General features: G+C 40.9%; 1 protein-coding gene across 1 annotated transcript in view; it reads left to right on the plus strand.

Annotated features, from left to right (window-relative positions):
- Positions 1 to 22,372, plus strand: part of LOC141072848 (cGMP-dependent protein kinase 2-like) — a 323,665-nt gene that overhangs the window by 213,616 nt on the left and 87,677 nt on the right. The window contains exons 13-15 of the mRNA XM_073560030.1: positions 5,834 to 5,923; positions 19,390 to 19,531; positions 20,126 to 20,289. Of these exons, the coding sequence (XP_073416131.1) occupies positions 5,834 to 5,923; positions 19,390 to 19,531; positions 20,126 to 20,289 (396 nt within the window). The remainder of the gene's footprint in view (positions 1 to 5,833; positions 5,924 to 19,389; positions 19,532 to 20,125; positions 20,290 to 22,372) is intronic.

The raw sequence follows: 22,372 nt of genomic DNA on the forward strand, positions 1-22,372 counted from the left end.
ATTGACTCTAAATTGGTGGCCAATTGCAAGTTAGAGACAGGTTGGAAACCCCCATGAATGTTGTGGCCATTGATTCTACACCCCTCACTAAGGACGGTATACATTGTGTCTCTGAAGAATTTATTCTCAAGGTGGGGGCTGTACACCAGGAGCGTATTTCATGTTTTATTTTGGACAATCTTCCTTCCGGGTTGGTGTTGGGGTTTCCCTGGTTGCAATGACGCAACCCGGTTATTGATTGGGAGTTCCAGGATATTGTGAAATGGGGACCTAATTGTTCCAATGATTGCTTTGTTTCTGTATCTGTGTCATCTGTCAGTCTGGCGAGTTGCCATGAAAGAATATATCCTGAGAGTCTTGGTAATGGACACATTCGCCCTTCTGTTTCTCCCGTGGCGGCGGGGTTAATTTTGAAAAGAAAAAGGTGCCTCAATTTTCGAGAGTTAAATAAGATAACTGTGAGAAATAAGTACCCTCTCCCACTTATTCCTGATTTATGCAACCAATTGTCTGGGGCCAAATGGTTTTCCAAGTTGAATCTCTGGGGGGCATGAAACCTTATTCAGATATGGGAGGGGGATGAGTGGAAAACTTTATTTTTGAGGGGCTCTTTCAGAATTTAGTTATGCCTTTCAGTCTGACTAATGCACCGACAGTTTTCCAAAACTTTATTAACCATGTTTTTGCTGACTTTTTATGGTGGTTTATCTGGACAATATATTAATCTACTCGCCGGATAAACAGACTCGCATGGGTAGCTTTCCTGCGGTTCTCCAGAAGCTCCAAGAGAACTCCCTATTTGCTAAACTAGAAAAGTGTCCATTTTTGTTCAGGAACTATCCTTTCTGGTGTTCATTCTGTCCGCCGAGGGGTTCCGTATGGACCCTAGGAAGGTTCAGGCCGTTGTTGATTGGGTTCAACCCAGAGATTTGAAAGGTCTGCAACACTTCCTGGGGTTTGCCAATTATTATCAGAAGATCATAAGGGAGTTTTCCCAGGTGGTCAAACCCCTCACGGATTTAACTAAGAAAGGGGCTGATATCAAGAGTTGGTCAGCCTCAGCCGTTGTGGTGTTCTCTTCGTTAAAAAAATGTTTTATGACTGCCCCTGTGTTGATTCAGCCGGATCCATCTGAACCATTTATTGTTGAGGTGGATGTCTCTGAGGTGGAAGTGGAGGTGGTTTCGTCCCAGGGACCCACCACTTTAACCAATTTAAGACCTTGTGCTTTCTTTTCTAAGAAGTTCTCGCCTGCAGAAAGAAATTATGATGTGGGGAACCGTGAGCTTCTGGCCATTAAATTAGCATTTGAAGAATGGAGGCATTTTTTGGAGGGGGTGGTTCACTGAATCACTGTAATTACGGACCACAAAAATTTGGCTTACATTGAGTCTGCTAAGAGGTTGACTCCTAGGCAGGCGAGATGGTCACTTTTTTTCACGATTCCAATTCTCTATCACCTATCGGGCGGGTTCTAAATATGTCAAGACGGATGCCTTATCTCATAGTCCGGACCCAATGTCTTCTCCCGAACCTCCTTCCTCCATTCTTCAACATGGGATGGTTGTGGCTGGGATTTTCGCTGTGTTGGAGTAGGAGATTTTTGAAGCTTAGTCTCTTGCTCCTCCGTCCAGGCCTGTTAAGCATTTTGTGCCTGTTCAGTTTCATCTCAGAGTGCTCCAGGAGTACCACGACTCAGCCCTGAGTGGGCATCCTGGAATTTCAACCACCCAAAAAGCCATCACTAGGTGGTGTTGGTGGTCATATTTGTCCTCGGACATTGTAACATTTGTGTCTGCCTGTGAGGTATGTGCTTGTGCCAAAAAGTCCCATAACCAGCCAGCCGGGGAATTAGTGCCTTTGCCAATTCCAGATAGACCATGGACTAATCTGTCCATAGATTTTGTCACTGATCTTCCTCCTTCTAATGGTAATAAATGTCATCTGGGTGGCTGTGGACAGATTTAGTAAGCAGGTGCATTTTGTGCCTTTGACAGCCTTGACCAATGCTGAATCAGTCTCTGGAACAAATTTTGTGATGTCTGACCACTGTCCAGCAGGATTATTGGTGTGCTTCATTACCTTTGGCAGAATTTGCTTTTAACAGCTGCATTAATCTGTCCATGTGCACCTCCCCGTTTTTCTGCAATTATAGTTTTCACCCTCATTTTGTTGAATTTTATCGATTAGATTCAGGGTGTCCCGGGGCTGATTTGGCTATCCGGCGGTTGGGGGAGGCGTGGAAGGAGGTCCAGAAGAAAATTGGGGAGGCTCAGGGCAAATATACATTTTTTGCTGACAAAAGACTGTCTGTGGGGCTTGTATTCCAGGTAGGGGATAAGGTTTGGTTATCTACCAGGAATATTAGACTTAAGGTTCCTTCTTCTAAATTGAGGCCTAAGTTCATTGGTACTTATGAGATTAAGGAAGTGGTCAATCCTGTGGCTTTCCATTTATGTCTTCCACTGTCTCTACGGATCCCCAACGTATTCAATAAAGCCCTTTTCAAACCGTTGGGGTCTTCCTTTGAGGAGTCTCCATCTTCCCCGCTACCGGTCTCGGTGGATGGCCAAGATGAGTGTGAGGTTGAGTGGATCGTGGACTCACAGATAGTCCGTCATTCTCTTCAATAACTTGTTCATTGGAAGGGTTACGGTCCCAAGGACCGGTCATGGGTTCCAGAGCGATTAGTCCATGCGGATCGGTTGGTCCAGGCCTTTCATGACAGATATCCTGGGAAACCTGGGAGTCCGATTGCCCCCCATTGAGAGGAGGGTACTGTTATGATCCAGGTCAGTGTTTGCTTTCTTCTTCCCGACCTGGTCAGGCAAGAGTTAACTTTCTCTGCCTCTCCCTGTTGTGTGAGTGGCTATTTCCCTGCGCTGTGGCTGGCAACTGATGTCAGTAATAGTTCATGTCTTTGGCGAGAGCAGCTGACCTAGCGTACCCTGAGTGTGTCTTTTGATACCTGTCTGCCCCATTCCCTACCTCTGACTTTGTATTTTCTGCGTGACTGTTCCCTGCAGTGTATGACCCGGCTTGACTTCTGACCTGCCCATCCATCTTCCGTTCCTGTTTTGGATTGTTCTGTCTGGCTCTGACCTTTGGTGTGTTTCTGGCTGTGCTTTCGTTTTGTCCTCTGGTTACCATGCTGTCGTCTGGATTTTTTACCTCTGACTTGCTTCAGACCTTGCTCCTGCCTTCCCCTCTGACTCTACTTCCTGGTTGTTGCTGACTTGGCTTGTACGACCTCTCTACTGCTCCCCAGCGGTGTTTGCTAAGCTCTACAGGTCTTCGCTTGAGGTGAGCTCCTGTTACCTCCTTTCCTTGCCCTCTGGTGGTTGTACATGATTTGCACATCAGATAACACCAAAACTTTCTCCACTCATGGTTAGTATTTGGGTGAAGCCATTTATTGTCAAACTACAGTGCCTTCTCTTTTTAAATCATAATGACAACTGATGTTGAGTGAATATCTTCGGTTCCCCGCTTATTCGACAAGCTATAGTGCTTGCCGAATAAGCTACAGCGACAACCCGGCTTCCTGGATCGCGCTGGCTGAACAGCTGATCGCTGCTACAGCTGCATGTGTCGTGGCTGTATCACTGTCACAGCACATGCAAGGAGAGCCTGTTACATTCTGTTTAATAATTTCATAATAAGCAATTTGCTATTATAATTATTAGGCTAGTTTCACATTTGAGTCTTTGTGCGCAGCTCATCGTGCGCAAGTAAAAACGCATGCAAAAACACGCATGCGTTTTTGCATGCGTTTGCATTTTTTATATGCATGCGTTCTCTATGTGTCAAATTTCACAGGAGGAAAATCCTTGAAAAATCCTTGAAACAGACTCCTCCAATGGGACATCAAACAATGTTTGTGTAGGGGGTGGTTTAAACCAGTGTCTAGACATTTTTACACAAAAACGCATGCGCACGAAAACGCAGACGAACACATGTCCATGTGCACGCCTGCGTTCCCATAGACTGTAATGCGTTATTTTTTTCGCATTCCGTGCACAAGCTTGCACATGCGCTTTTTTACGTCTTTGGGCGGACCCAAAAATGCAACATCTTGCGTCTGGCGCGTCTAGACGCACACCTGAAAAAAACACATGCGCACGAAACCACAGACGATCGCATGCAAGCGCAAAACCATGCATACGCCATGTTAAGCATAGGTACGCATGACGCATGCGCATGGATGCACACGATTCGCTGCCCACAAAAACGCTAGTGTGAAACCAGCCTCAGAGGGTTGGGATAAATGTCTGCAGTCACTCTGAGACTACAGACTGCCAAATCATGGCGGCAGGTGCTCCCCATCATAATTTGTCAGTCTGTAGTCTCAGAGTTATAATAATAAATTGCTTATTATAAAATTATTAAATAGAATGCAGCTTGTGGTTACTGTATTGTTATACTCGTTAGGGGGCAGAAATGCAGATGTATTTCTCGTGTGACCGTCAACTCTCCACACCTGAGTGTGACAGCTGCATAGTAATCCATCACGCTCATGTCATGAGCAGTACCTGCTAGTCCGAGGATTGCGATGCGATCTTTACATGAGAACCAAGGAGCAGGGGCACCACGGTATTGAAATGACAAAGTGGGATCCAACCCCAGCTTATTCAGGAATGACTATAACACACACAAAAGAGGAAAGAAAATAAGCTATGAAATGGGGGATCACCACAAATGATTGGCATTTAGAGAAACAATTTTTATTGACAGCTGTATATCATTCCCTGATAAAGATGTGATTTGTACTTCGAAACGCATTGGGAAAATGAATAAAACATCGATCTGCTAATGCACTAGTAATTGTGTGTCAAGTTAAACAGCGCACTAAATCCATAAAAAAGTTCCATTTAACCATATCTTTCGGCGGTCACTGGTTTGACCTGTGGATGTGCGGCAGCTAACTGATAATTTCATGCGTTATAGCTCTTCCATATCAGGTGAGCAGAATTTTAATACCTCTCGTACCCTGTTTATCGGATAAGACCCTATTTGCGTTTCTTTCCGTTCCTATAGTGTGAATCAATTGTGGGGACATGCTCTTTTCCTGCTGTGTGTTGCTGTCTGCTTATGATTGATTATTGTTATACAGGAGGAAGAAGTACACGCCCCAGTGAAAACTATCGGATAACACCCATTTGGACTTTACAAAGAAAAACTCATTAGGTGCCAAATAATAAAAATAATACCTCTTCAATGGAGAGATGAAAAAAAACAAAGAATAAACACTTTTATTCCGCTCTTCAGCCACTATTGCATTGTGTGCCCAGTTGAAAAAATTTTACTCAGATCCAGGCAATTTCGGCAACTTTCAATGAAATAATCTCATGGGTAAAGGCAACACTAATTTGGGGGGAACTGACTATCACAATGATGAACATATACTTCAGGGAGTAAAATCCTTTTATAGTAAATAAGAATATTTAATCATGTCGTGAGAAAGCAGTGATGCATTGACAAAATCTCTGTACGCTCTGTACTCTTCCATTTGTGAAAGGTTGGTGATTTTATGTGGATGATCAGGCTGTCAAACAACAACATAACAAAAGAACCGACAAATGTCATTTTCCCAGATATACAGTAGGAACAGTTTTTTACATGAGAACTCTATCAGGACATAGAGATACTCTTAAAATAAACATGCTTATTATTGACATCAAAATATAGTAAGTGCCCAAAATGGCTTGTAAACACAACAAACACTGTGCGTTAATATTTACTGGAAACAGTGCTGTGATTTGCTGATCTAGTTTCTTGGCGACCTCATTTCAGTGACAGCTGTCAGACATTTTCTTTTTGTTTTTTTTTGTAGGCTCTACAGAACTTTTAGGGATGCCAAATATGTCTACATGCTCCTGGAGGTGTGTCTGGGTGGTGAGCTCTGGAGTATCCTCAGAGATACGTGAGTTGCGTGAAGTAGTTAATATTGTTAAGTTGTCTATTCTCAAAGATTTTCATCTATTTCTGTTATAATGGTATATTCAATAGGCAATAGTTTCTCTATTCCATATTATTAATATAAATTGGATTACTGCAGTAATCAGAAAAAACTGCAGTAAATTCAAATTTTACATACCTTATCCAGGAGTAAACAGAAAGTTCTTTAAGATAGAACTTGTCCTATGCTGATCTATTTCACAACAAACATGGGTTATTCATTTTCCCATTGATTATCAAATTACAAAATAATCTGATCTTGTTAAAATGGGAAAAATTCCAGTACTTCAAAGAAGCCAAGTCTTGCAGCACCCATGGCAAAATGCCAGACTATTTTGGGCTTAAGTACCAGTAGTATTCAGTGAAGAGCAAAAGAGCAACAATGTTATGAACTTTTGACTTTCAGGTTCCATATCTGACCATCCACTACTGATTTGATCATGAGACTACCATCATTTTATAGACAATCATCTTGGCTATCTCATACATAAATGTGACTTGCAACTATTTAGCATATGACTAGTTATGCAGATTCTTATCGTTTCACTACATTATTACTGTTTTGCTCCTGGTGGTGGAAAAATATTTTTCTTCCTGAATACTGCAAAATACAACTTGTTCTCACATTTCCTAATAGCTCAGTGTATTATTAGGTTGTTTAGCCAAATGAAAAGTTATTGGTTGGAATCAAGGAGCAACTATAAAGACAATTTCCAAAGAAAAGAGAACCAGAATCATCCAGCTCATCAGTAGTGGTCTCTTGGCCAAGAAAATTGCCAAACTGCATCATGTGAGCACCATGACAGTTGAAAGAATATGAAATTAATTCGATCCATTCAGAAGCCAAAAGGTGGACATGCAGGCAAAATATCGGAGTCAACAAGTCAGCTCATCCCAAGGTCTATCAGTTCTGACGCGACAAACACAACAGTGGAGGTGGCTCGTACACTTCATAATAGTGAGATCACAGATGTCAATGCAAGCACCGAGCAGCGCACATTACACAAGTCTTGAATGGTGGCCCGAAATAAAGTGAAGACGTCTCAACTTCAATATTGCCATAAATAGCGTTGGTTCGGGTTTGCAAACAAGTACGAAAAGTGGACATTTAAAGATTTAAAACGGGTAAATTGGAGCAATAGACAAATGACAAAAGTCAATAGACTAGGCTCTGATAGGTGCAAATGGGTCTGAAAGAAACAAGGGAAAAGGGGGTAACAGATTGAGAAATTGAAGGAAATATCAAGTTCAATGAGGAAGCCTGATGATTTGGGGTTGTTTCACAGCCAAAGGCATTGGCTACTTGACCAGGATCGATGTGGTCTCAATGCTGAGTATGTGAGTATCCTACAAGATGAGTTACTTCATACACTGAAGTAATATGGGTATGAAATGGATGACATAGTGTTCCAACAGAACAACAGTATAAAGCATACATCGAGATTGGCTAAGAAATGGTTCAATGACAATTAAGTAGAGGTGCTGGATTTTCCCCCCCCAGTCCCTAGATTTCAACCCAATCAAACACTTGTGGGTAGAATTGAAGAAAAAACTGTATACATACCCAAGTGATTCGACCAGTATGAACCAACTTTGGGAATGCGTAGAAGAGATCTGAGATTAAATTTCGGTTGGCCATGTTTGAATCTGATCAAGAGCATGTCCAGAAGGATTCAGGCATTGTTGAAAGTCAAAGGTGGATTTAGAAAATACTATCAAACTAATAAAAATTAAAATTGAGATCTGTAGTAGCAAAACAGCAACAATGCAGTGACATGACAATAATATGCATAGCTAATCATATGCTAAATAATTGCAAATTAAAATTAAGTATGAGTTATCCAAGATGATTATCTATAAAATGATTGCAGTCTCAAGTTCCAAGCAGAAGTGGATAATGAGATATGGAGCAATAAAGGCAAAAGTTCAAAACATTGTTACACTTTTGCTCTTCACTGTACATGAATAGATAACAGGGTTCCTGCAAATGAATTTGATGGACCTGGTTCATTGGTCACATTGGTATCTTTATCCAGCTTTGCGCAATGTCATTGTTGTGGCATGGTGCACTAATGATGTTGAGCCAGGCTGGCTAATCAAAAGAAGAGTCATGGATGCTGGAAAGAAGTATGCGGTTTGAAAGGTTCCTGTCCAGTGGCCATAGATTACTGATGCGGCCACTGGACATTGTCCTGCGAATAAATTTATACTGTTTGCCAGAAAATAATACCACTTCATATACTAATCAAAATACAATATTACCAGATATAATGACCATATCTATTGTACTCATGTCAGTGCCAGCCAGCTTATCCATACAATATTACCAGTGATAGAAGAGAGAACATAAAGCACTGGCAAAAATTAAGAGACCACTGCAAAAATTTCAGTTTTTCTCTTTATAGGTATATTTTTGAGTAAAATGTAAATTGCTCGTTTATTCTACAAACTACTAAAAATATGTCTTCAAATTTTCAAGCACTAAATTTTGTATTTATTTTCAGAAAATGAGAAATGGTGAAAATAAAAAAATGCAGTGCTTTCAAACCTCAAAAAATGCTAAGAATACAAGTTCATACTCATTTAGAAACAACAATACTAATGTTTTATCTCAGGAAGAGTTCAGAAATCAATATTTTGTGGAATAACCGTGATTTTTAATCACAGCTTTCATGCGTCTTGGCATGCTTTCCACCAGTCCTTCACACTGCTTTTGGGTGACCTTATGCCACTTCTGGTATACAAATTTAAGCAGCTCTTCTTTGTTTGATGGCTTGTGACTATCCAACTTCCTCTTGATTACATTGCAGAGGTTTTCAATGGGGTTCAGGTCTGGAGTTTTGGCTGGCCATGACAGGGATTTGATGTGGTGGTCCTTCATTCATACATTGATTTACCTTGCTGTGTGGCATGGCGCATTGTCTTGCTGGAAAAAACAGTCCTCAGAGTTCGGGAACATTGCTTGAGCAGAAGGAATCATCTGTTTTTCCAGGATAACCTTGTATGTGGCTTGATTCATATGTCCTTCGCAAAGATTAACCTGCCCAATTCCAGCCTTGCTGAAGCATCCCCAGATCAATACTCATCCTCCACCAAATTTCACAGTGGGTGCAAGACACTGTGGCTTGTATGCCTCTCCAGGTCTCCGTCTAACCATTAGACAACCAGGTGTTGGGTAAAGCTGAAAATTAGACTCATCATAGAGTATTACCTTACTCCAGTCCTCTATGGTCCAATCTTTATGGTCTTTGGCAAACTTCAGCCTGGCTCTCCTTTGCTTCTCCATGATGAAAGGCTTTTTCTAGTTTGACATGACTTGAGCCCTGCCTCTAAAAGCCTGTTACAAACTGTTCTTGCCATGCACTTCACCCCAGCTGTCATTTGCCATTCCTTTTGTAGGTCACTTGATGTCATCCTGCTGTTGATGAGTGACATTCGAATAAGATGACGGTCATCCCAGTCAGTGGGGAGTCATTTTCACCCTCTGCCAGTCTGTAGCCTTGTTGTCCCCAATGTCTGCTGCTTGACCTTGTTGTAATGGACTTCTGTCTTAGAAATTTTAAGGATGGAGGCAGCATGACGCTCACTGTATCCCTTTGCTAGTAAAGCCAGAATTGAGCCCTTCTTTTCCTCACACAAGACTTTTCTTTTCAACTCCTTTGGCATGGTTAAAAGTTATTTTTTCATTCATATTACTTTTGGGATATTACTAGCACTTGTTTTTCCATCCAGCTTGTCCTATTGCAAGAGGATTGTGAACACCAGAGCAGGGTTTTTTATACTTTCCTTCGTTAAAAAAGATTTGGTTCAGGTGATCGGCTAATCAGAAGCACATTAAGTAAAATGAGGTGTACGCTGGTTGGAATTCAACTGACACTGGAATGGAATGGCTGTCAGACATGTAGAGAAGCTGGTTTTTATAAAACTGTGCAGTGGTCTCTTAATTTTTGCCAGAGCTGTAGATACAACAAAGGAATATAATAGTAATTACGTGGTAAAGTGCAAGCCAAAAAAATAGGTGTAAGCGTAAAGTATTCTCTTTCCCCACAGAGTTAATAGAAATACAGTGGGGAAAAAAAGTATTTAGTCAGTCAGCAATAGTGCAAGTTCCACCACTTAAAAAGATGAGAGGCGTCTGTAATTTACATCATAGGTAGACCTCAACTATGGGAGACAAACTGAGAAAAAAAAATCCAGAAAATCACATTGTCTGTTTTTTTTTTCATTTTATTTGCATATTATGGTGGAAAATAAGTATTTGGTCAGAAACAAAATTTCATCTCAATACTTTGTGATATATCCTTTGTTGGCAATGACAGAGGTCAAACGTTTTCTGTAAGTCTTCACAAGGTTGCCACACACTGTTGTTGGTATGTTGGCCCATTCCTCTATGCAGATCTCCTCTAGAGCAGTGATGTTTTTGGCTTTTCGCTTGGCAACACGGACTTTCAACTCCCTCCAAAGGTTTTCTATAGGGTTGAGATCTGGAGACTGGCTAGGCCACTCCAGGACCTTGAAATGCTTCTTACGAAGCCACTCCTTCGTTGCCCTGGCGGTGTGCTTTGGATCATTGTCATGTTGAAAGACCCAGCCACGTTTCATCTTCAATGCCCTTGCTGATGGAAGGAGGTTTGCACTCAAAATCTCACGATACATGGCCCCATTCATTCTTTCATGTACCCGGATCAGTCGTCCTGGCCCCTTTGCAGAGAAACAGCCCCAAAGCATGATGTTTCCACCACCATGCTTTACAGTAGGTATGGTGTTTGATGGATGCAACTCAGTATTCTTTTTCCTCCAAACACGACAAGTTGTGTTTCTACCAAACAGTTCCAGTTTGGTTTCATCAGACCATAGGACATTCTCCCAAAACTCCTCTGGATCATCCAAATGCTCTCTAGCAAACTTCAGACGGGCCCGGACATGTACAGGCTTAAGCAGTGGGACACATCTGGCACTGCAGGATCTGAGTCCATGGTGGTGTAGTGTGTTACTTATGGTAGGCCTTGTTACATTGGTCCCAGCTCTCTGCAGTTCATTCACTAGGTCCCCCCGCGTGGTTCTGGGATTTTTGCTCACCGTTCTTGTGATCATTCTGACCCCACGGGGTGGGATTTTGCGTGGAGCACCAGATCGAGGGAGATTATCAGTGGTCTTGTATGTCTTCCATTTTCTAATTATTGCTCCCACAGTTGATTTCTTCACTCCAAGCTGGTTGGCTATTGCAGATTCAGTCTTCCCAGCCTGGTGCAGGGCTACAATTTTGTTTCTGGTGTCCTTTGACAGCTCTTTGGACTTCACCATAGTGGAGTTTGGAGTCAGACTGTTTGAGGGTGTGCACAGGTGTCTTTTTATACTGATAACAAGTTTAAACAGGTGCCATTACTACAGGTAATGAGTGGAGGAAAGAGGAGACTCTTAAAGAAGAAGTTACAGGTCTGTGAGAGCCAGAAATCTTGATTGCTTGTTTCTGACCAAATACTTATTTTCCACCATAATATGCAAATAAAATGAAAAAAAAACAGACAATGTGATTTTCTGGATTTTTTTTTCTCAGTTTGTCTCCCATAGTTGAGGTCTACCTATGATGTAAATTACAGATGCCTCTCATCTTTTTAAGTGGTGGAACTTGCACTATTGCTGACTGACTAAATACTTTTTTTCCCCACTGTACATTGGGTAGATGCTTTATGCTTGGTCTGAATGGTTCATATCTTGTGGGGGGAGTAGGTGGAGGGAGTGTTTCATTATATATTTTTTTTAATTTTAAACTGTTCACAAAGGATTAAGGTATCTTTTCCTATTTCAAACATTTGAATTCAGAATGTATTACAAAAAGAATTGACATAAAACACTGAAAATTGCATCTTATCATCTTCAAAGGACCTTTTTAACGCTATAGTTCCTTTAGTCTTGGCAATTTTTCTTAGTTACCTCTCAGTAGAAACAGATGCAATACACTTTTTCTTTTAACAAGTAAATGTGTAATAAATAAAATAAATCATAAAAAGGCTTCTAGGACCTCAACTAAGCAAAAAAAAAAAAATCTATTACTTTAAAAAATGTTTTGGCACAGAATTTTCTCTATGGTACAAAAGTTTTACTATTTAAAGATAAAACGTACTAAATGTAATATTACAGTAATATGGAAGCTGACTTTATCCATCATGAAAAAAAATCAGGTTTTACTTTCAATTTCCCAGAAAAAAAGAGTATTTCATAGAGCACCTGAATGGTAAAGTAGAGCCTAGTGCTAAGGTTTGGCAGTAATTCGCCTGGTTTGGCAGTATTTCTCCTATTTTACCAATCTGACAACTACCTGGTCCATAGAATATAAGAGGAGAATAAATTCACTTGTTTTTATCATAAAGTCACCAATAGTAACTAAGCAAAATGCAAATCAGGAAAGTTTTCCTCACCACTGACCAGGAGCGTATACTTCATCTTAGACTGAATGTTGTTCTTTACCAATTTGTGTATAATGCAGCCCATATAAAAGAGGAAGATACAGCTGCTTCTATGTCATAGCTTCTTGTAAAGTGTTAATATGTAAAAGAAGGAATCGACAGCCTATGCAAAGGTAGGACTCGTACTCATCTGCGTTTAAAATGGACAAATGCAATCCAATAAAAAATCGAATTGCACTCTGACTAGTGTTATTCAATGATTCAGTGCTCATCTGCAATTTTTTTTGCTCTGCTCAGATCAGGCTGAGAAAAAAAAGCTGATCCTGTGAGCGGCTGTGTAAATCAGACAAGACTCGCCAATAGAAGTCCATGGGTGTGAGAAAAAAATGCACAGCACACAAACAATGCATATGCCATGCAATTTTTTTTATGCACCCATCTTAGGCTATGTTCCCACGTAGCGATTTTTAAGCGTTTTTGCCGCGATTTTCGGCGCGAAAACGCTGCGAAAACATTTAAAAATCGTGTACAAAACGCCCCCCATGCATTCCTATGGCATTCCGCACATGCTGTGCTAATGCTGCGCTTTTTTCCGCGGCGGAACCGCATTGCGGAAAAAATCGCAGCATGCTCATTCTTTTGTGCAGAATCGCAAAGAATTGCCGCAATTCCGCACCCATAGGAATGCATGAGAATCGCTTACTTCCCGCATGTGCCTATGCCCACCATGCGGGAAGTTAAGCGTCTCATGTGCGGTTGGTACCCACGGTGTGGAGGAGAGGAGACTGTCCTCCAGGCCCTGGGTACCATACCCCTGTAAAAAAAAAGAATAAAAAATAAAAAATCGGGGTATATTTACCTTCCGATGTCCCGCGCTGCATTCCCGGCCTAGCGTTCCCAGTAATGCCTTGCGGCAAGGCCCTGTAATGACGTAGTCTCGCGTGACTCTAGCGGTCTCGCGAGATCGCTATAGTAATGCGAGACCAACGTCATCACAGGTCTCGCAAGGCATTACTGGGAACGCTGAGGCCCGGGAATGCAGCGCGGGATGCCGGAAGGTAAATATACCCGGATTTTTTTATTTTTTTAAGCATTTTTAACATTCTATCTTTTACTATTGATGCCGCATAGGTGGCCTCAATAGTGAAAACCTGGTCACACTTGTCAAACACTATGTTTGACGAGTGTGACCAACCTGTCAATCACTTTCCAAGCGATGCTTCAAATCGCTTGGAAAGTGCTTGAATATCGCACATGAAAATCGCGGCAAAATCACGATCAAATCGCGCGGAAAAAACCGCGCGATTTCTGGGAAGGATTGCGGTTTTTAGTGAGCGTTTTAAAACGCTACGTGGGCACATAGCCTTATAGGACACCCATCATTTCATCAGCCGAGTACAGTAAATTCACAGCGTGAATTGTCAGACTACAGTAGAAAAGATAAAAATACATTAAGGAAAATTTGATACACTGCTGATTGTATGATTTTTACATAACTAGTTTGCGTTTTATTGCATGAAAGAAGTATATGATACAATAGAAAAACAGAACTTAATATTTGGTACAGAAACCTTTGTTTGCAATTACAGAAGTCAGACATTTCCTGTAGTTCTTGAAGAAGTTTTCACACACTGCAGCAGGGATTTTGGCCCACTCCTCATACAGATCTTCTCCTGACCTTTCGGGGTTCGAGACGGACGCTGGACAACATTGAGTTTCCACTCCCTCCAATGACTTTTTGTTGGGTTCAGGTCTGGAGGCTGGCTAGGCCACTCTAGGAACTTACAATGCTTCTTATGGATCTACTCCATAGTGGCCATAGCTGTGTGTTTTGGGTCATTGTCATGCTGGAAGATCCAGTCAAGACCCATATTCAATGCTCTTACTGAGGGAAGGAGGTTGTTGGCCAAAATCTTGTGATACGTGACCCCATCAATCTTCCCTTCAATACGGTACAGTTGTCCTGTCCCCTTTTCAGAAAAGCACCCCCAAAGTATGAGGTTTTCCCCCCCATGCTTCACAGATGGGACAGTGTTCTTGGGGTTGTACTCATCCTTTTTCATCCTCCAAACACAACGAGTGAAGTTGATACCTAAAAGTTCTATTTTGATCTGATCTAACCACATGACCTTCACCCATATCTCCTCTGGATTATCTAGATCACCACTGTTGAACTTCAAATGGGCCTGGACATGTGCTGGCATGAGCAGAGGGACCTTGCGTGCCCAACAGGATTTTAATCCATGAAGGCATAATGTGTTACTAATAGTAATGTTTGAGACTGTGGTCCGATCTCTCTCCAGGCCATTGACCAGGTCCTCCCATGTAGTTCAGGGCTGATTCCTGACCTTTCTCAGAATCATTCTTATCCAACACAGTGAGATCTTGCATGAAGCCCCAGCCTCAGAAAGATTGACAGTCTTCTTGTGTTTCTTTCATTTTCTAATAAGTTGACTTCTCACAAAGCTGCTTGCCTATTGTCCTGTAGCTCATCCCAGCCTTCTGCAGGTTTACAATTTTGTTACTGGTGTCCTTAGACAGTTCTTTGGTCATGGCCATGGTGGAGAGGTTGGAGTGAGAGATTAAGTGCGTGGACAGGTATCTTTTATACAGTTATAAATTCAAGCAGGGGCAATTAATACAGGAGGGCTTCTTAAAAAAACTAACAGGTCTGTGAGAGCCAGAATTTTTGCTGGTTGGTACGTAATCAAATACTTATTTCATGCAATAAAATGCAATTTAATTATGTAAAAATTATACAACATGATTTTCTGGTTTTTATTTTTCGATTCTCTTTCACAATTGAAGTGTATCTATAATAAAAATTACAGACCTCTCCATTCTTTGCAGGTAGTAAAACTTGCAAAATCGTCAGTGGATCATATACACTGATTGTATATAGAATTAAAAAAAATGGCATGGGGCTCCCGTAATTTTTAAGAACCAGCTGAAGGAAACCTGACAGCTGGGGGAAGATGTTGATGGCCTGTGAAGGAGGAACTAAACTTGGAGCTTCCCAGGCTATTAATATCAGCTTACAGCTACTTAGCCTTTACTGGCTGTTAAAATGTGGGGCCCCCAAAAAAGGACATGAAGTTCTCCTATAATTAATAACCAGCAAAGGCTAGGAAGACAGCTGTGGGTTCATATTAATAGACTAAGAAAGGGCCATGGATTTTGCCCCTCTCCCAGACTAAGAACATCAGCCTTCAGCCTTCCCATAAATGATGCTTGAATAAGTCTGCTGCTTAGCTTCCCTCTTTCCAATTACTCTGGTGTGGTGGCAAGTGGGGTAACAGAGTTTGGGTTGATGTCAGCTGTTTTATGACCGCTGACATCAAGCCCAGGTGTTAGTAATGGAGAGGAGCCTATAAGAAAACCCCATTACTAACTCTATAGTCATACTGTAAAAAATACAAAGCCAGAATACAGTCCTTTATTTGAAAGAAACACACAAAGTCCTTTATTACTACTATTAGGGAAAAGTCAATTTTTCTCATTTGTTACTGTAAAATAAAAAATAAGCCACCATATTGCTCACCTGTCCGCAGAGAATCCCTATGTGATGCTGTCTCACAAAGAACTTCAATTCTGCTACATCTAGGTGGTTTGTTGAGTGGTGGCATAATGCAACCACTCAGCAAGCCAGCCAGAACAAAATATACTGTAACATCACAACATAGACCAGGATATAAAAAAGCACTTAAAAGCTGCACACCTAAAGCAAAGGCAAGATGGAGTTTTCCTAAATAGGATATGTATATAAAACAATATAATGATATATATCTTAAAGTACAAATGACAGAATTACACCATAATGATATTTCAAAAAAGGATGAATAAGTTTTGTGTTTGTTTGGAGCCTATAGTTGGAGATACATACAGGTGCATCTCACAAAATTAGAATATCATCAAAAAGCTAATTTATTTCAGTTCTTCAATACAAAAAGTGAATCTCATATATTAGTCATTACAAACAGAGTGATTTACTTCAAGTGTTTATTTCTGTTAATGTTGATTATTATGGCTTACAGTCTATGAAAATCCAAAAGTCATTATCTCAGTAAATAAGAATACTTTCTAACACCAGCTTGAAAAAATGATTTTAAAATCTGAAATGTTGGCCTACTGAAATGCATGTTCCTATCATATACATTTCAGTAGGCCAGCATTTCAGATTTTAAAATCCTTTTTTCAAGCTGGAGTTATAAAGTATTCTAATTTACTGAGATAATGACATTTGGGGTTTTTTGGCTGTAAGCCATAATCATCAACATTAACATAACATAAACACTTGAAATACATTACATCACTCTGTCTGTAACGACTCTATATAATATGAGTTTCACTTTTTGTATTGAAGAACTGAAATAAATTAACTTTTTGGTGATATTCTAATTTTATGAGATGCACCTGTATCTCTTTTACCTCACCTTTTGTCATTGCTGTCCAGTAATGGTGATGCGCTTTTGAATGGACTTTACACCAACAGGTATCCTAACAAAAATGAAACTTTTTTTTATCCTTCTTTGCGATCTTGTTATGGTGTGATACTATCATATACATATGTTCCTTTTCTCTACTCGTCTATATTTGGATATGCACCTTCACATATGCTTTACTATTTAGGCAAACATGCTGTATGTCTTCCTACCAGTATCTACATTTGTGACTTTGCTATATGTGTTGCCGTGTTCACACATAGTTAAGGCTGCATTTTTTTTTCTGCTGCCTTTTATCCTCATATACTGCACCAAAAAACTTTAACAATATTCTCTGATTATTAAATTTTTTCCCCTTCTTTTGATTTACTTTTGCTTTGATTCTGTACTTAAAAATATAACTGTGTTTTCTTCATGCATGATTTCAGACTCCGCATAGAAGGCTACAGAAAAAACTCACCAAAAAACGTACAATTCCTCAGCTTCTTTAAATGCACAATGGGTAGATATTTTCATGAAATAATATCCACTTTGCTTGGATAATTAAACAGTTTAAAATAACGCAGTCTTTATGCTATGTGTGAACATGGCCTGTAGCTTTTAATATTAGTCTATGTTGTGTTATATTATGCGATGATGGATTATTAAAGACTTTTCGGTTTTTTTGGAACACATTATATTAAATATGTAGTATGTATTTAGTGAATGGAGAATGTTTCAAATGTAAAAAATGTGCTCCCACCAGCTGCACCAAAACACCACGTCAATTTATATTACAACATTGTGCACAGAGCTCTGCTAAATATCAAAGGTTCACACCAAGTATTTCACTATTTAGAGAGTGCAAAGCTAATAGATACAACATACATTACACTAATATTAACAGTCCATGAAGTACTGATACAGACAGATATGAAAAAATTACATAGTTACATCTATTGAAAAAAGACCTAGGTCCATCTGGAACACCCCCTCAGGGCTGTGGGTTACTCGGCCCTGAATGTCCATGTAAAATAAGAACTGATGAGGAATAAAGTCTATGTGTAGATAAGTTCATGATGCCACCAGTAGTACTCGGCAACTTAGATGTTAGGCCGACGCTGCAGTTCAGACCGCTGGGGATGGTGGTGATGCAGCAGAGTTGGTTCAGCTCCCCACAGGTGGAGCTAGTCCCCAGGGCAGTGTGATTGTAGATTAAAGGGTATATAGTAGCCGGGGTAAAGGTTGGAGTGCAGTGCAGGACAGACCAGATGGAAAGGATTCAGGCCACACAGTAAAAGCAGTTTCCAAAACTTTACTCACAGTTCTCAAGAGCCGGCGATGCCGGCTTGGTGCTGCGTCCTCCAGGTGAGGGGTCCAGCAAACTCCCAGATAGAGTAGATGGAGAACGCCCTTCCAGGACTCCCTTCAGTGTATGCCTTTCCTGGCCATCTCACTGTGCTGATTTCCTCTCTCCTGTCCAGCACCTTCACAAGCAGTGTCCCAAGCCAGCAAACTCGGATGTTGTCAGGAATAACCTGTTGGTCCCTGGATCCTATGTGTCTGCCTTTTCAGCGAATGATTGTGGATTTGGCTGCAGCACTTGCAATGCTTATAGCTTCTGGTTGATCTAGCTGAGTCCGTTGTTCACGCCACTATTTTTAGGGCCAGTCCCTATACCGCGATCTGATCCCTCCAGCCGACGTTAGACGGCGTGGAACGAGCCCCACATGCAGTATGGTTTCTGCCCATGCCTCTAGGATCCCTTCCCTATTCAGGGAGCTTCCTTCTGTCTCTACCCTTCCCTGCAGCTCCTCCTGACAGGGAGCTGCTTCACACATGTCCTTCCACTTCCTCCCCTCCTGACAGACTCCTGACTAAACTCTTCTCCGGCTCTCATCCCACTAGCTCCACCCACCTCCCAACACTCTTTACTACCCAGGCAGGGTTGAGATCCTCCTCCAATAGGGTACATCCAGATGCCCTGCTGCTATAGGGTGTGTGTTGGGTGCAGGTGTTAGAGTCCTGTCAGGTGCCTCCACCTTACCTAGGGAGTGGGACAACACACCTCTGGGTGAGGTGCAGTATCTCTGTGGCGACTGGCCTCTCCTGGGGCGCCACACATCAAGTTCAACCTTTCTCCACCAATTGTACATTTTATCACTAAATTAACTATAACGAATAATGTTATGTGAATTGACAAAATCGTCCAGCCCTTGATTAAAAGCTGTTCTAGTGTCTGCCATTACTATCTCTTGTGGTCGGCATTCCACAGTCAGACTGCTCTAACTGTAAAGAACTTTTTCCTATTTAGCTGCTGGAATAGCCTTTCTTCCACCCATAATGAATGCCCTCTGGTCCTTAGTATGGTCTTTATTTTCTGTTATTTTAATGTATACATTTTGCAATAAATATGCTAATTGGATGTGTCTCTCCATGGATCCCCAGCCAATTGTTTTAGTTACCTTGCTCTTATATCAGCTCTCATCAAAGACTTTATTAAGACAAATTCTTTGTGTTTGCTATCTGCATTAATAAGCATCTCTGATGCACCACTCTAAAAGTTATCAATTGTAATTTTGTTTCTACTTTCTGAAACTCAGGGGCTCTTTTGAGGAAGGGATTGCCCGATTCTGCATTGGATGTGTTCTTGAAGCTTTTGACTACCTGCACAATCGAGGAATAGTCTACCGAGATCTCAAACCAGAGAATCTTCTTCTTGATTCTGAGGGATATATAAAGATGGTTAGTAGAAGAATGAGGAATGAAAGTGGTCTGAAAATTGTAAGCCAGACGAGGACATATACGAAAAATGATAAACATTTTGGAAATTTGATCAAATTGTGTGGCTTTATTCAGATGTCCAATTTTCGTGTAATTGTGCTATCTATGGTTTTCACAGATAGCACTTGTACCATGATTTTTCACAGACCAAGCAGTCCATGGAAAGTCTGGGTGACATGTTCAATTTCGATTTGAGGACCAGATCCAAGTCTGTGGAAAAATTAGTCCAAACTAGCATAACATTCGATTGTTGTCCTATTTTCACAGTTAGAAGGGAAAAGATGGAGAAACATTTTTTTTCTCCACATACGAGATAAACTGATGACAATTTGACAAGACTCTAGTCAAGCTCTGGTCACAGTCTGATCAAAATAATCAGTTCATTGATCTCATACATGAGGAAAACAGACATCTGGAGGAGGCCTTAAAGAAATCAGCAACAAAAATCAGTCATAAATCTGCGTTTATGTTTTTGTAAAAGAGAAGTATTCCCTATTAACATACTGATGACTAATGACTCGTCCTTTATATTGACTTCATTTTCTTGTTCTTTAGGTAGATTTTGGGTTTGCAAAAAAAATTGGACCAGGAAAAAAGACATGGACATTTTGCGGAACTCCTGAGTATGTGGCCCCAGAGATAATCATGAACAGAGGACATGACTTTGGAGCAGATTACTGGTCTCTTGGTATACTAATTTATGAACTCTTAACTGGAAGGTGAGTAATTATTTTATGCAGAATATAGTATTTTGGAATGAACTTGTCAATGGACTGGACATTTTCAGTACTGTGCAAAAGTTTTAATAAGGTTTGGAAATACTTATGCAAAGTAAGAATGCTTTAAAAAATAAAAGTACTAATGACATATTTTTAACAATTAATAAAATGCAAAGGGAATGAATCAAAGAGCAGTCTAAATTGAATCAATATTTGGTGTGACCTCTCTTTTGCCTTCAAAACAGTTTAAATTCTGCTCAGTACACTTGGAATTTTCTAAAATTATAGTCAATTGAATGAGAATAATAATACTGTAATAATATTTATTTTTTTATATAGCTCTAACATATTCCGCAGTGCTTTACAGTTTGCACAGATTATTATTGCTATCCCCGATGGGGCTCGCAATTTAAATTCCCTATCAGTATGTCTTTGGAATATGGGAGGAAACTGGAGTACCCGGAGGAAACCCACGCAAACACGGGAGAACAACATGCAAACTCCTTGCAGATGTTGTCCTTGGTGGGATTTGAACCCAGGTCTCCAGCGCTGCAAGGCTGCAGTGCTAACCATCTCAAAAAATATCAGAGAAATAATAATATCAGAGAAGCCTATTATATCAAATAGATTATAATGATAATCATTTTTACAGGTAGGATAAAACAGTTATTAACTGAAACAGTTGTGTAGGATGCTTAAGACTAACAGGCAAAATCTGCTACAAAGGTGAGGTTGTTGGAAGACAGCATCATGTCACAGATCATACAACATATCAAGTGTAAAGGCCCTGTCACACTAAACGATGTCCCAGCGATCCCACCTACGATCCGACATGATGGGATCGCTGGGATATCATTAGGCTGATCGCTGGTGAGCTGTCAAATAGACAGCCCCAGCGATCAGGATCAGCGATGCTGGACGCTGGTTTCTATGTAAATGTCGGGTATCCAGGAGCTGCGCGACTACTGGATACCCGCTGTTTACCTTGGAAACCGGCGTACACGCTGGTTTCCAAGGTAAACATCGGGTATCTAGGAGCCGCGCGACTCCTGGATACCCAACGTTTACCTTGGAAACCAGCGTGTACGCCGGTTTCCAAAGTAAACAGTGGTTATCCAGGAGTCACGGCTCCTGGATACCCAACGCTTACATTAGCAGCCAGCATCCAGCATCACTGATTGCTGGTCTCTCGCTGCCACAAACAGCGATGCACGCTGGGTAGCGGGAGACCAGCGATCAAAAAATGGCCCAGGCCGCTTGAACACAATCAGCAATAACCGGCAGGGGGGACGGTCGCTGATCCCCGTCACACACAGCGATCTCGCTGGCAAGATCGCTGATGTGTCACAAAATCAGTGATCTCGCTCGCGAGATCGCTTAGTGTGATGGGGCCTTAAGCACAACAGCAAGACATAAGGTAGTTATACTGCATCAGCAATTTCTCTCCCAAGAAAAGATGTTAAAGTAGTAGTTGAAATTTTAGGATGTGATGTTGGATTTCGTTTAAAGAGATACCAAGTAATGGTCAACATAGAGAATCATACACTCAGTGATTAACCAAGAAAACTTAGTGCAGCAAATGAAAAGCACATCATGTTTACTTTCCTTCAAAATTGGAAGATATCCAGCAGAGTCATCAGCACAGAACTGGTCTGAACCAGTGGCACCCAGTTATACCCATTTATTGCAAATTATAACTCAACTTTGCATGGAAACATAGGAACTGGGAGGCTAAAAAATTGCAGCAAGTGTTCTGAGTCAAAATGTGAAATATTTGGCTGTAACAGAAGGCAGTTAATTCTGTGAAGGGCTGGAGATTGGTACAATAATGAGAGTCTGCTGGCAACAGTAAAACATAGTGGAGGTTCCTTACAAGTTCGGGCCTGCATTTTAGAAAGTGAAGTTGGGGATTTGGTCAGGATTAATGGTGTCCTCAGGGCTGAGAAATAAAGGCAAATACTTTTAGATCATGCAATACCATCAGGGAGGCTTCTGATTAGCTCCAAATGTATTCTGCAGCAGAACAACATCACCATACCTACAGCCAATGCCATTGTCATTAAGAATTATCTTCTGTGTGAAG

Source organism: Dendrobates tinctorius, unplaced genomic scaffold (genome assembly GCF_039654945.1).
Source record: "Dendrobates tinctorius isolate UK_male_01 unplaced genomic scaffold, ASM3965494v1 ptg000292l, whole genome shotgun sequence".
Lineage (NCBI taxonomy): Eukaryota > Metazoa > Chordata > Amphibia > Anura > Dendrobatidae > Dendrobates > Dendrobates tinctorius.